Source organism: Ischnura elegans, chromosome 2 (genome assembly GCF_921293095.1).
Source record: "Ischnura elegans chromosome 2, ioIscEleg1.1, whole genome shotgun sequence".
NCBI classification, from domain to species: domain Eukaryota; kingdom Metazoa; phylum Arthropoda; class Insecta; order Odonata; family Coenagrionidae; genus Ischnura; species Ischnura elegans.
In genome coordinates, this window is record NC_060247.1 from 141,007,396 (window position 1) to 141,020,258 (window position 12,863).

The following is a 12,863-nucleotide window of genomic DNA, read 5'->3' on the forward strand; positions in this document are numbered from 1 at the left end:
CGGGTTCCTCATTTGGCCTGTATAGCTGCTTAGTTGTGGACTTGCTGTCTTTAAGCCATAGCTAAGAGATATAATGGGCTGCGTTCTTTGCTGCTGCGGACGCCAGGAGGAGGAGGAGACGGAGGAGGAGGTGACGGTCCTGGCTGAAGCAGTGATGGAGGGAGTTGTGGAGGGAGATGATCCCTCCGAGATTTCGCTGGATGCGTCCAGCGAAATCTCGGAGGAAGGCTACCTGGGGGACATAGAAGACGAAGGAGAGGAGGAGCTTCTACCTGTCCCCCACGATGGCCGCGGTGAGGGCTCGGGGTCCTATCACCACTTTCAGCCGCTGGTTGAGAGGGGCCATGGGTCTTTCGAGCGCAGCCTGATGGCTGGAGGTGACTTCTCGATGGATGACATCTTCCACGAGTGGTTCCTGCATGACCTTCTTTAATACTAGTATTAAAGGAGGCCATGGGTACCTCAGTCAGCAAGCTGTGGAGTGAGTGAGAATGAACGGGGCCAGAGGAGGGTCACGGCCCTACTCTGACCTCGGGGGTGCGTGGTATAGGCCCTATCCACTCAGACAATCTCTCGGATAGTTCGTGGTTGGTTCTCGGAAAGACGTCATCATTACGGAATGAGCTATTCACTAAGGTCTATCCGAACTTTCCGTCACGGGAACTCGTCCGAGAGCGGCCGAAATGACGGAGGGTGTCGTAAAGTGACTTTCCGTTTCTCGGAAACGGAAAGTGATATGCCAGCTGGTAAGTTATGGAATATTTTTACCGATAAAGTGATGCTGTGGAAGCTGGTAAGAAATCTCAAATCATTTGCAATACTGGCACGGTATGTGTACTAAATACAATGGTAAATAGATGATTATGTACGAAGTTTGGAATCAAATAAAGTTGCAGTTGAACCGAAGAAGTCAATGCCTATCATTGTTCAAGTTGTAGTAACTTTCTTAATAAGTTCCAATTTGGGAAATGGTGTTATCCGTTGAAATAAATAAATAAATGCATTTATAAAGGCATTAACGCTTTTCAACAATGCATTAAATTTACTTAATCAATTTGTTTTGGAGTCAGTTGTTACGAATTTGACGTTGTGTTTGGATTTCGACCTGCTATGATTTTGGATTACTGCTTTCTTATTTTGACTGACCTCTTGGACTTACTCTTTTTCGGAATCGCTACTTACTGACGTTTTTAGGCTAGTATTTGCTTAACGCTTTGACCTCGCACCGTTTGGACCTCGATTTTTGGATTAGATTAACGCTTTGACCCCGCACCGTTTGGACCTTGATTTTTGTTTTAGTAGTACCTCGTACTCGGAACATCTTGCGAGGTAAGTGCAATCTTTGACAAGTTATGATTGATTGTTTGAGAAAGTTCGTTTCCTGCGGGAATTCCTGGCGTATGACTGTCACTGTTTGTCACATTTGGCTCCAGTACTCTCATCATCTGATCTTTCCTTGACAACATTTGAAAAGCTTGTGGGTTTTGATATTCTCTTACGTCGTCTGCAGATCTTCACAACGTTAAATGAAATCACAAGTATCTCAATTCTATTAACAAACATAATGCAATTAAATGACGTAAATCATTTTTAGATGAACGAAATACAGGCGTTGAGGTTAATCAGAGAGAGGAGAAGAAGGGAGTTGAGGCAAGTCAACAGGACAAGGTTGCGCCGGCTCCGTGAATTAAGCGACCCATACCTCATGCCTGATGCTGCTTATCAAGGGCTTTACCGGCTTAATAAGGCTCTGACAACCGAGCTTGTTGAAGAGCTGGAGCCGCATATGCACCAGGCTGAGAGAAGCACATCAATACCTACCAAATTAAAGGTGAGAATACACATAAATGAGCACAGCAAGCCTCTTGTTATTACAAAATGATATATTTTCTGAAATGCTCCTAGGTCCTATGTGCTCTACATTTTTTTGGGCAAGGCAGCTACCAAAAGTCTGCTGGGAGTGACTGCCACCTGGGCCTCAGCCAAGCTGCTGTCAGCCGTGCAATTGAAGAAGTGACTGAGGCGATGAACTCTCCTCAAGTGCTGACACGTTGGGTTCATTTTCCACAGACACGCAATGAAAGACGGCAGGCCATACAGGAGTAAGCCATTGTCGATTTCTCTCACAGCATACATAAAAGAATACTTTGAAACACAAAGATGCATTTGCCCTTAACTTGAATGTCCCTTACATTTCCATTCTAAGTAGTTATTGATGGATTTAACAGCAACATAAATTTTCATTAATTTTGGATACGGGAACCTTTGACTTGGTGTCAGTCTTTACTGCTACTCTTTTCTTTAGGCATCTTCTGCACCTAGCAATTGCTGATGAAAATTCCACCTTACCCAGTTCTTTTCAACAAAATCCACAAGTTCAAGGTTTTATAAATGTAAAGAAATAACACAGCATCTTCCAGGGGTAGAAGCATTTTATTTAAAATACATATAAAAAATTATTCACCATTACGTCTGCCTCCTCAAATACGTTATAAATCTGAAATGAAAAATATATTGATGTTAATGCCAAAGATTTCTGCTTCACAACAGGAATTACCAAGCAACAGGATTTCCTGGTGTGCTGGGATTTGTTGATGGCACACACGTGGCCATAAGAGCACCATCAGAGAGGGAAAATTTGTATGTTAATAGAAAATCATACCATTCCCTCAATGCTCAAATGGTAAGTATTGTTGAATAGGTGAAAATAATTTATTTATATGGACATTCAATTCATTTTTCTGTGTTATACTGCATTTTCTAGGTGTGTGATAGCAGGCTAAGAATTTTAAACTGTGTGGCTAGGTATCCTGGCAGCACACATGATTCTTTCATTTGGAGGAATCCTGAGGTGTGCAGAGAAATGAGGACAGTGTGGGAAAGTGGCGAGAGGTGCTGGTTACTAGGTAGTTATGATTCATGTCAAATTATTAAATCTCATTCCAATAGAAACCCATAAATTGAATAACTATTGAAGAAAATGCCTGAGCAAGATAAGATTGATAGCTAATTGTAAGTTGTAACTATTGCATGTTCTGAAGAGTACGTTAAAAATGGTTTTATGACTCAAACCAAGCGGGAAAAGTAAAAAAAAGGAATTTGGGAAGGAGAATTTAGATTGGAATGCAGTTGAAGTTGCAAAATATAATGTTATAACAGTGATTTAAAATAGAAATTTGTGTTTAAATGGAGAAAAATACACCTGGAAAAATGGTACTGTTCACCGCATTGCATATTTCAACATGAGATTCCGCCTTAAGGCTGAATGATGGGCCAAAATTTTGGCCCATCATAATTCACAAAGCACACTATTGAAGATAGCTGTGTGAATGCCTGAAAATATTATGTGAAATGATATATTGTGGAAAATACTGCTGCATTTAATTACATTCCATTTTTTACACCTCATCCCTAAGGGGGCAGTTAATATTATCAAATTTTGCTTATTGGGCAGCTCCAGTTTAATTACATGATATGCTTGTTCAGGTGACTCAGGCTATCCACACCAGCCTTGGTTGCAAACACCCATACTGGATGCTGTGGAAGGTTCACCAGAGGAAAATTATACTAAGCTTCATGTGCGGGCTAGGAGTGCTGTGGAGCGGTGCTTTGGTGTGTTGAAGTCAAGGTTTAGATGCCTTCACCGCACACTTGAGTATGCTCCCGCCAAAGTGGGAAGGATAATAAATGCATGCACAATACTCCACAATATGTGTATGGGGCATGGTTTGCCCATACCGGAGGAAGAAGAGGATAATGGGCAAATGCCAAACAACCCACCAGAGCCTTTTATTGCCCATCCTAGGGCATTATTGGGAGAAGCAAGGAATGTGAGGGAGTCCATTATTCTCCGTTTGCGAAGATAAATTATGGGTATGTGTTTCAAAATAATGTGCTTGTTTTTACCACTAACTTACTCTGTCTTCACCTCCCTCAAAGTTTCACACAAAACTTGAGCAGTCTCCTTGAATGTTTCCGCCATGGATGTTGCAGCGGCAGCCCTCTCTTCCGCTGCTTTCACCAGTCTCTCCTCATACTGGTCTGGTGGGGTATCTGCAATGGAAATTGCACCAGAAAATATTGATGAATGAACTTATTTCTTTTCTACTACATAAATTGTTTGAACTCATGAATTATATTCATCTAGGTCAGGTTTAGATTAGGTTTAGCAAATGCCCCTTCTAATTGAAAGATTATTTGATTAAAAGAAAGTCTTTGATTACTTGCTGGAGTAAAAGTAGATGATTCAAAAGATTGGCAATATGCATTGCCTACATGCTCACTGGTATTTCACTTTCCCACTATTCAACCCTCCTCGAGTAAGCTTTCCTATGTTATGATGGGTACAATATAATATATAATAGATATCAATAATTAACCATAAAGGTTGATGTTGCTGGTTGATCTATTTAGGCATCTTATTCATTCTAATCATAATTCAGAGTAGTATCATAGTGCAAATATTCCTTCATTAATGCATCTAAGAGTGATTTTACATTTTATGGAGTAGCTTAAATTTTTCCCTCTCCAAAAGTAAAAATTCATGTGTTATTCTGAACTATTACCAGTTAACAATAGCAACAACAGCATTTCTAATGTAACTTTTAATTTTCAGGTTTACTTACGATGGGCAACTGGCCTTTTCCTCTTACGGCTGCTGGTCTGTGGAGGTGGAGGAGATGCTGCCGGTGTTGTTTCATCTAGGACGGGCTGAGGGATAAAAGTGAAGGGCTGAAATTGGGAACTGGTGGATGGTGTGATGGGTGGAGTGGTGGGAAAAGTTACTGTTTCAATTTCAATTGGGGTAGATAAGCTCTGGGTAGGAAGTTGCATGGGTGGGTGGGAATCGGGAATGCCGTCACTTAATTGCCTCGTAACCTGTGAGAAATAATGAAAAGTTTATGACACATGAGGCCTCAGATTTCTTTGATGGTTACAATGGTAAATTCGATACTATGGTAAACTGTTTGAATTGAATTCTTTTCCATGTTGATTCTACGCAATACTTAGGCCTATTACTATATTGGGATATTCAAAGGTATTGAAATACCGGTTGACTGATTCAGTTCAGCATTTGACAGCACCAATAAGAAGGATAAAAACTTCCCCGGAAATGACACTTTTCCCACCACTCCACCCATCACGCCATCCACCAGTTCGCAATTTCAGCCCTTCAATAATAAGTGTATTCATTTAGAACAGCCAGCAATATTGAATATGAGATCCACCTACCTCCATTTAGACAATCGGAATTATTCGTTTCTCATTACAAATTCCTCATTAATAAGGAATTATTTTGGTTTCACCAATGCCAGGCTATAAGAAAGTGTACGTTCTGCAATGCACCTCATATGACAATAAGTTTCATTGGAGAAAATGAAAATATACTCATTATTGGGCCAGTTCCCACCATAAGACTTGTTAGACATTCTTCTTAGAGATGTCCATTATAAAAAATATCAAAGCCTTTTGAATACAAAAGTTTTTGCTGAATCGCATCAGTGAAAACTTTGTGTGAAAACCTCAACCTCATTCTCAATTAGGAAATGAATAAGTATTCTCATATCACTAATGCTGATTTCTTTGTAGTCAAACTGGCACTTCAAACCAGTCTTCTTTGGGTGATTGCAACAACATTGATAAAATGAGTTTCTTATTCAATAAGTCAACATATTTAAATCTACTATTGTCAATTAAAAATATGCTATACCAATTAATTAAGGCATATTAATTCTTCCTCAGTTAACTAACCAAATCAAAATATTTTATTTGATGGGAAAATGGTTTGATCAGCAAGAAATTGCATAAACTTTGAATATACCATACTAAATTAATATTTCTTCTCTATCTCTCAATGTAATGCTGTGTCTAAGTTATTTCGAGCAAGCAGTCATTGTCATTACTTTTTTGGTCCCCAACTATTCCATCTGAGGTGAGGAAGGCTATCAATTCTATAAATATCTCTTCTGTTGGGCCAGATTAGATTCCCTCAAAGGTTATTAAAGCTTTTAATAATGTTATCTCTTCATCGTGTCATATTATAAATTATTCATTCATTTCTGGGTGATTTCCTACAACCCTATAGCAAGCAAGGTTGAGACCAAATCCTATTATGGGACATTTTTAGAATCAACAATTTATGGGCCAATTTCAGTTCAAACAGTCTTTTGGAATATATTGAAGAAGCTAGTCTATAATTGCTGTATATGTGTAGTCATTTCTCATTAGACATTTTAGACAGATATACAACTGCCAAAAAGGTTTTGGAACTTGAAAATCTACAACAACAGCTATTTTACAATTTTTGATGGTACTGCCATTGGAATTAATCATAAAGTGTTACAGGTATCTAATTTGACCAAAAAAGTGCATTCACTAGTGTAGATTGTAATATAGATTTTCTGTTTCTAATACTTCCTTGCAAGGTAAGGTTTATTTCAACACCATCATATTTTAAGAGAAATGTTAAATTTTTTTAGCAGAGAGCCTTATTATTATTCACTCTGTTAATTTTTTAGAAGATGAACAGCCATATTAGGAGCTAAATTAGTATTTTTTGTTTCACAGCATATTATTTGTGCTATTCCTGCCCTATTATATAACTGCATTTTTAAATATTGGTTCATGTGTTTGATTCTGTTAATATGTATGATACTCAATGGAAGATAAAAACTTCTACGTTACTTAGCATGTGGTTTTTTTTCAAAGCATCCTAGGGTGACCTTGGGCAATGTAAATGATGTTAATTTCAAGGGTGATTATGATTGACAAAAAATGAACAATTTGATACAAAAATTTGATTACACAAATGTAACAGTCGGAATATGTTGTCATATGTTGATCAGGTGATCATAAAAAGGTAATGGATATCTATGTCCACATAAAAATAACACATTACCATCATCAATTATGTCTAATCAAAATACCACAATATTATCTATTTTGCTCTCTGTGAGTAGTTATGGTGATATGTTCATACTGGTTAACAAACTTGTCTTTAAGGGATATTTATAAATATATTTATTATAATGTATCAAGCTTTTTGAACTAATAAACTGATAGTATTACCTAATTATTCATTGATTTCTGTTAATTTTCCTCTTCATTGAGATTTTAAATTATCTCACAGACATATTCAATACTATATTGCATGCCATTTGTGACTAAAAGTGTTACTTATATTCTCCTTATTAATAGTTTATTATTGTTTTTTATCACTGAAGCCAACACTGTAATGTGACAAGTAATGCCATTTAAAGTTTCTTTTTTTGGTAGTACACTACTCAACTTCTCATTAGCATGAAAAGATATTATCCATTCCCCTAATGTTGACCATAATAGATTGAAATATGTAGTCTTATGTGTAAATAGGGTGTTGGCACTCCTATGGTTTGGTTTTGGATGAAATAATTTATGAAAATTGATTAAAAATTGTTATCTCTATCTATATTATTCTGTCAGCATTATCTAGCAATCGTATTCTGTTTCTATTCAATTTGATTGCTCAATAAATACAAATTATTGCCTTCAAACTCCATTTTATAGGTTTCTACGATTCAGCAAATAGTTCTACCTGCATGGAGTCGGGTACATCTAAATGGCCCTCCACAGCCACTTGGCCCAACAACCCAAGCAATGTCTCCTCAAGAGGAGTGAGGGCTGTCACTTTGAGGGATGGCCCTCCTCCTGTCCCTCTGGCATGCCCCATAATCCTGGCAGCTTTCTGCTTAGTGTCGCACCGCCAATCCTGCCAAACCTGCCAATAAATATTCCTCTGATACTGTCAAAAAATCAAATTAGAGACAATGCTATTGGATTAGTGTAAGCACAATATTACCTTAGCCCACTTCTCCGCCGTCTTTGTTGCTCCACTGGAGCAGGCGTTCAGGCGAATAGTTAGCTGTGCCCACAGCTGCTGCTTCTGGGCAGCAGCTTGTGGGCCAACTATTCTGTTAGTGGCTAACCCCGGGTGGTCCACCATGAAATTCAGGAGCTCCTCCTTCTGCTCCTGTGACACCCTGGGTGTCACCCGCACAGCACTAATGCTTACGCCAGTATCTATTGTGAATTTTGATAACTTCAGTTATTGAAAAAAATATTATATTACAAATATGCAGAATTTAAATTAGCTTAGATCACCAGGAAATATCCATCGAAATATTAAAACTATCAAGGAAAGAACCATTTGTGAAAGTAGTCTTGTGCAGTATCCTATGCGAAAGTTTTATTAGTTCGCAGCAACGTAATGTTGCATTTTAAGGAACAATGTTACAATAATTAACAATCGTAAGAAATAATGGATCACCAGAAAAATACGCTGTATCAATGTCGCCGTGAGAATAACTGGCATTTACTTAAGCTTTGGATATTGTTTATGTTTACCATTGATATTTACGCTTACCTTTCAGTATTTAAAAGTGAAATTACACTAGGTATACCAACGTAAAATTAGGCGATTTCGCTACTTACGAATAAAATCAATGCTGTGAGAATTGTCCAGTATAGTTGCCTGCGACTTAAAACAAAAATATTTATTAAAAATTAGCATATTTTCACTTACCTCCTCCGCGTTCCATTTTCAAAGGTATGATAAACAATTGCCGGACGATAATCAGCCATTGGCTCCGAGAGGATACGTCATCAGTAACTTCGGCAATCTCCGCCTCTTCTGCCCAAGAAGGGGGGAGGGCACGGAATATATTCCGAGAAGCATAGTGGATAGCATAACAACGCTTCCGAGTGACGGAAACGGAATCGGACACGGAAACGGAAAGTTCGATTCCGAAATCACGGAAACGAGGAGACTTAGTTACTGAATAGGGCTCACCGGAACCGAAGGGGACCGGAAGGGGAATCCCCACAGTAAACAGGATAACGAGCCGAAAGCGCGGCCTCCTGGGCTCGGCATGGAATGCGCTGAAGAAACGGTGGAACACAACAATTGTTCAACCCAAATACAATTGAAATCAATCCATGTAAAGTAATTACTCGAATAAAATATATTTTCGTCTGTGTCTTGCCTTTATTAATCCTTCGTCCTTCAATCCCGACGAGAGTAATTGGATGTGCATAGTTTTAAATATTTTTTATATTTCTCTGAGGCTTTGAAGGAGGATCTATCCCCTCACTTCGCCCATATTTATGCCACTGTCATGAGACATCAATGCCTGATGGAGTCGAGGTAAAACTGGATTGCAGGAATGGAAAAGGAAGACCACGAATAGAGGACGTGTAACAGATTAAGAAGGACGTGAAATATAAGATATACGTACAGTGGCGGCTCGAGAGTCAAATGCTGGGGGGGCGCACTCCACCGAGGAGTCTTAAATCTTTAATATTTTGTGTAATTTAATGAGTTTTTTAGGCAATATAGGTATTAAATTTTGTGATACCGTATGTTCCGTTTTTTTCAACAAAAATACCTAGTTTTCTTGATTTATAAATACTAAAAGCAGTAGACTCTCGGTCATACGGATCAGCTTAGTCCGGACTCTCGATTGTGCTGATCAATGATCTTGAAGAATAAAAATATATATGTTGCGATATTTTACCAATAAAAAGCGAAAATACGTAACTCTACGTTTTAGCTCCTACATTTCTCGCGCGGATATGACCGCAATAGACTTCTTTTTCGTTTTTCAATCATAATGCGTTATTTGTCAAATCTATACAATATTTGCAATGATTTAGGTAGCAATGACACTTGTAACACCTGAGGAGGGAGGGGAGTGTCAATGACCTCCACTAGGCAAGAAACACTTCTAGAATGCGCGCGCTTTGTTATTGCAGATGTAACCTTCGATTGCTGTGTTGTCGTTGTTTCTTGAATACAGTATGATTTAAAATCAATAATTAAACATTTCTCACACATTTTTAACCAAATCTGAAATACTCTACTTACCTGCCTTTAGTTATATTGCTTGTAGCAGAAGTCCATCCTTCTTTCCCTTTATCCAGCAAAGTGATTAATTTCACGTTCGTTGAAATCAGCGCCGGGCAACAATTTTTTTCGATTGAACACATGGCAAGGGCACTAAGTCTATCTTCTTTTATCGTGCTTCTAGTAAATGTCTTTATTCGTTTCAATGTTGAAAAACATCTTTCACTTTCTGCTGTTGTCATTCGTATGGTGCCGATGATCTGGAGTAGTTTAACTCATTCTGGGAGAACTTTTAGGTTGTTGTCATAAATGAAATTAAGAAGCCGCAATGAACCGGTTGCCTTTGAAAAATTTCTTCTGCTGTATATAACTAGAAGTTCTTGTTTCAGTTCCACTTTGCATAGTTTAAATTGTTTAGCTACGGTTTCAAGTTCACCACAGAATAGAACCTACTTTTTCCCTAAGTGAGGAGGTACTAATACTTGTAGCCTTTAAAAAAGAAAAGGACTCTTATGATTGGGTTTACTTAATACACAAGGGACGACACAAAATAGGCCAACGAAAAATACGACCAAGAAGAAAAAGGTGCCTGGACACAGAGTTGGGACAATTTTTCCCTATTAAACTACACTTTCAATGAAAACAAAAAGGAGCACTGTTGATTAATTCCAAATTGTCTTCATGAATGTATACACAGCACTGAGAAACTTCTTAATCGGCAAGTACGCACAGTTAACTCCTCGAAAATGATGTCTGAACTCACTTCACTCCGTTCTTTCCGAGAGTCTTGCCATTACTATAAGGACGACTCAAGGGAGATAGAAGCCGTGGTCTACTAATGCCGATTCAGCTGAGGGTCGAATTTCAGGCGAGCAAAGGCATTCAAGCAAACAAAAGACGTCACGGACCATCTCCTTGAGTCGAAGATTCATATGTGGTAAACACACGAAACGCCAACGGGTCGCCCTTGAAATAACCGTGTCTTCGAAATCATTGCCACGATAAAATAGAAAATAAATTCTAGATCGTAAAAGAAGACGACTCTGAGCCACAGATGGGAGCTGTAAGGATCTCCGCGCTCATAGAAACTCTTCGAAGCCACTTAAATCAGACCCAAGTGGACATATTCCATCAGACAGCTACCGCTCTTCCGCAGAGGAATTAGGTGAACATGAACTACGCAATACGACAAGGACGGCTAGAAAGCTGATGAACCTGTACACAAAAGGTGCATTGCGCGCGGTACTTTTTTGACATTCATTGAATGACTCTCATATATCCCGAAGAAGTATATTCTATGAATAATTTAAAATTAAAATCGTATGACTACACCCAGAACAGTGACCATTGTGATTGCGTAGGTCCCTATTCTATGGCAACACCAAGCAGGCGCCAGATAATACGCCCGCCGCTCCTGCCGGCGCAGCGATGCCAAAACACTCGACGCTCTGCGCATGTCCGGACGGCGTCCCAAGACTCCTATAAGGCACAAGCGCACAGGCTTCGTCATAGCACCAGCAGCCCCCACCACTACCACTCTCCATATAACTGCATTGGAATGGATTGGGACGTTCTGGCCAGCGCCCCACGGCTACAAATACGAACTTTTCGCGATATTTTTTTTCGTGTTTTTCGTACACTCTGGATGCATGCGATTGAAAAAAAAACAGAAATATAGGGCATGCAATGTAGGAATTTATTCGGATTGTAACATTCATGAGCGATAATGACAGGAAAACAACATCATCTCCCCATTACATATTTTTCATCCCGTATGGGAGAGCAAGGTTTTAAGGCATTCACATGAGAAGTTCGTCAAAAAAAACGCTAAAATTTCATTTAAAATTTGCCTACGCGCAGAACAAAACAAAGAATTCCTTACAATGAATAAAAAATGAACAAATTATTGTTTGCAAAAACCATTGCCGTTTCAACCACTTCACCGCAAATTCCTGCCGTGGGAATGATCATAAATGGATGGGAGGGTCAGGCTTAAATGCCTAAGGGTCTTAATGCACAAGGGTCTCGCTAAGCTGGATCTTGGGCCGGGCCATAATACCACCAACTATTGCTACCTACCGCTGCGATCGCTTCCCATCCTCCGGGACGGCTATACCCAACATCCTGTCGTCTGCGTAGAAAAGTTTGCGACGGCTATACCCGAGGTCAGATGTTCCGTGTATGGAAATGCCCGTCCCCGACGTCCTGCACGAAAGGGTTAAAACTTTCTTCTAGTGGATTATCTTTCCTGAATGCTACCTTTTTGATTTAGTTACCACATATTATGCATGGTCAAAGGAAGAAGTGTCATTTGTCACTGGGAAAAGAAGGAAATTATGGTGATGTCATCAAGGTGCTATGACCAGGACCATTCTTAAAGGCAAAATAAAACTAAAAACACTTCTTATCCTGATGCTCAGCTTAATAATATCCAATTGCCAAATCTTTCGGGCTGAGTTTCGCTGCTGAATAATGGCGATGATGTCGGCCGGAATAGCTTTAGGACGATTTTTTGGCGGAATTTCATATGATGCGTCGTTTGCGGCATCCTGGATGATGGTACTGAGTTTTTCGACGAAGAAGTTGGCTTCTTGACGAGTTGAAATCGGAAGAGTGTTGAGCAGATGACAGTTGTCTCCAACAAGGCGACTGAATTTGTTGTAATTGATGCCTCTTTTCGTTGTGGAGGAGTTGCGCGCCGGAAGACAGTAGATAGTAAAGGTGGCTGGAAGATGGTCCGATAATTGGTAATCTATTGCAGCAGAATGGCCAATTGAAGGAATATTTAGCGAGAGAGCGATGTCAAGGATGTCTGAAGAACCGTGGTAGGAGTAGTGGGAAGGAGAATCAGGAGCGATAATTTCCAAATTCCGCCGACGCAGCAACCCGAGAAGCATTTTCCGGAAGAATCCCTCCTTTCCTCGAGTTATTGTACTGATTGTTTCTTGTTTGCTTCGTCCATTGCTGGCTACTCGACTTCCTT

The 12,863-nt window shown here is 39.4% G+C and overlaps 2 protein-coding genes across 4 annotated transcripts; one reads left to right on the forward strand and one right to left on the reverse strand.

Annotated features, from left to right (window-relative positions):
* Positions 1-707: 707 nt before the first annotated feature.
* Positions 708-4,703, forward strand: LOC124154703 (putative nuclease HARBI1). 2 transcript variants are annotated; one of them, XM_046528583.1, is made up of 6 exons: positions 708-1,831; positions 1,906-2,102; positions 2,551-2,683; positions 2,765-2,906; positions 3,487-3,873; positions 4,616-4,703. In XM_046528583.1, exons 1-5 carry the CDS (start codon positions 1,595-1,597, stop codon positions 3,864-3,866), a joined length of 1,089 nt encoding a protein of 362 aa, XP_046384539.1. In that variant the 5' UTR covers positions 708-1,594; the 3' UTR covers positions 3,867-3,873; positions 4,616-4,703. The 2 variants fall into 2 exon arrangements, with proteins under 2 accessions (XP_046384539.1, XP_046384540.1); XM_046528584.1 differs by lacking the exon at positions 4,616-4,703 and having other exon boundaries at positions 708-1,329; positions 1,595-1,831; positions 3,487-3,961.
* Positions 2,442-8,814, reverse strand: LOC124154704 (nuclear apoptosis-inducing factor 1-like). Of its 2 annotated transcripts, none has more exons than XM_046528586.1 (6): positions 8,561-8,814; positions 7,838-8,058; positions 7,574-7,747; positions 4,626-4,878; positions 3,918-4,053; positions 2,442-2,497 (listed from the first exon to the last, which is right to left on the reverse strand). In XM_046528586.1, the coding sequence occupies exons 1-6, from the start codon at positions 8,574-8,576 to the stop codon at positions 2,467-2,469; spliced, it is 831 nt and encodes a 276-aa protein (XP_046384542.1). In that variant the 5' UTR covers positions 8,577-8,814; the 3' UTR covers positions 2,442-2,466. The 2 variants fall into 2 exon arrangements, with proteins under 2 accessions (XP_046384542.1, XP_046384541.1); XM_046528585.1 differs by having other exon boundaries at positions 7,574-7,756.
* Between the last annotated feature and the right edge of the window lie 4,049 nt (positions 8,815-12,863).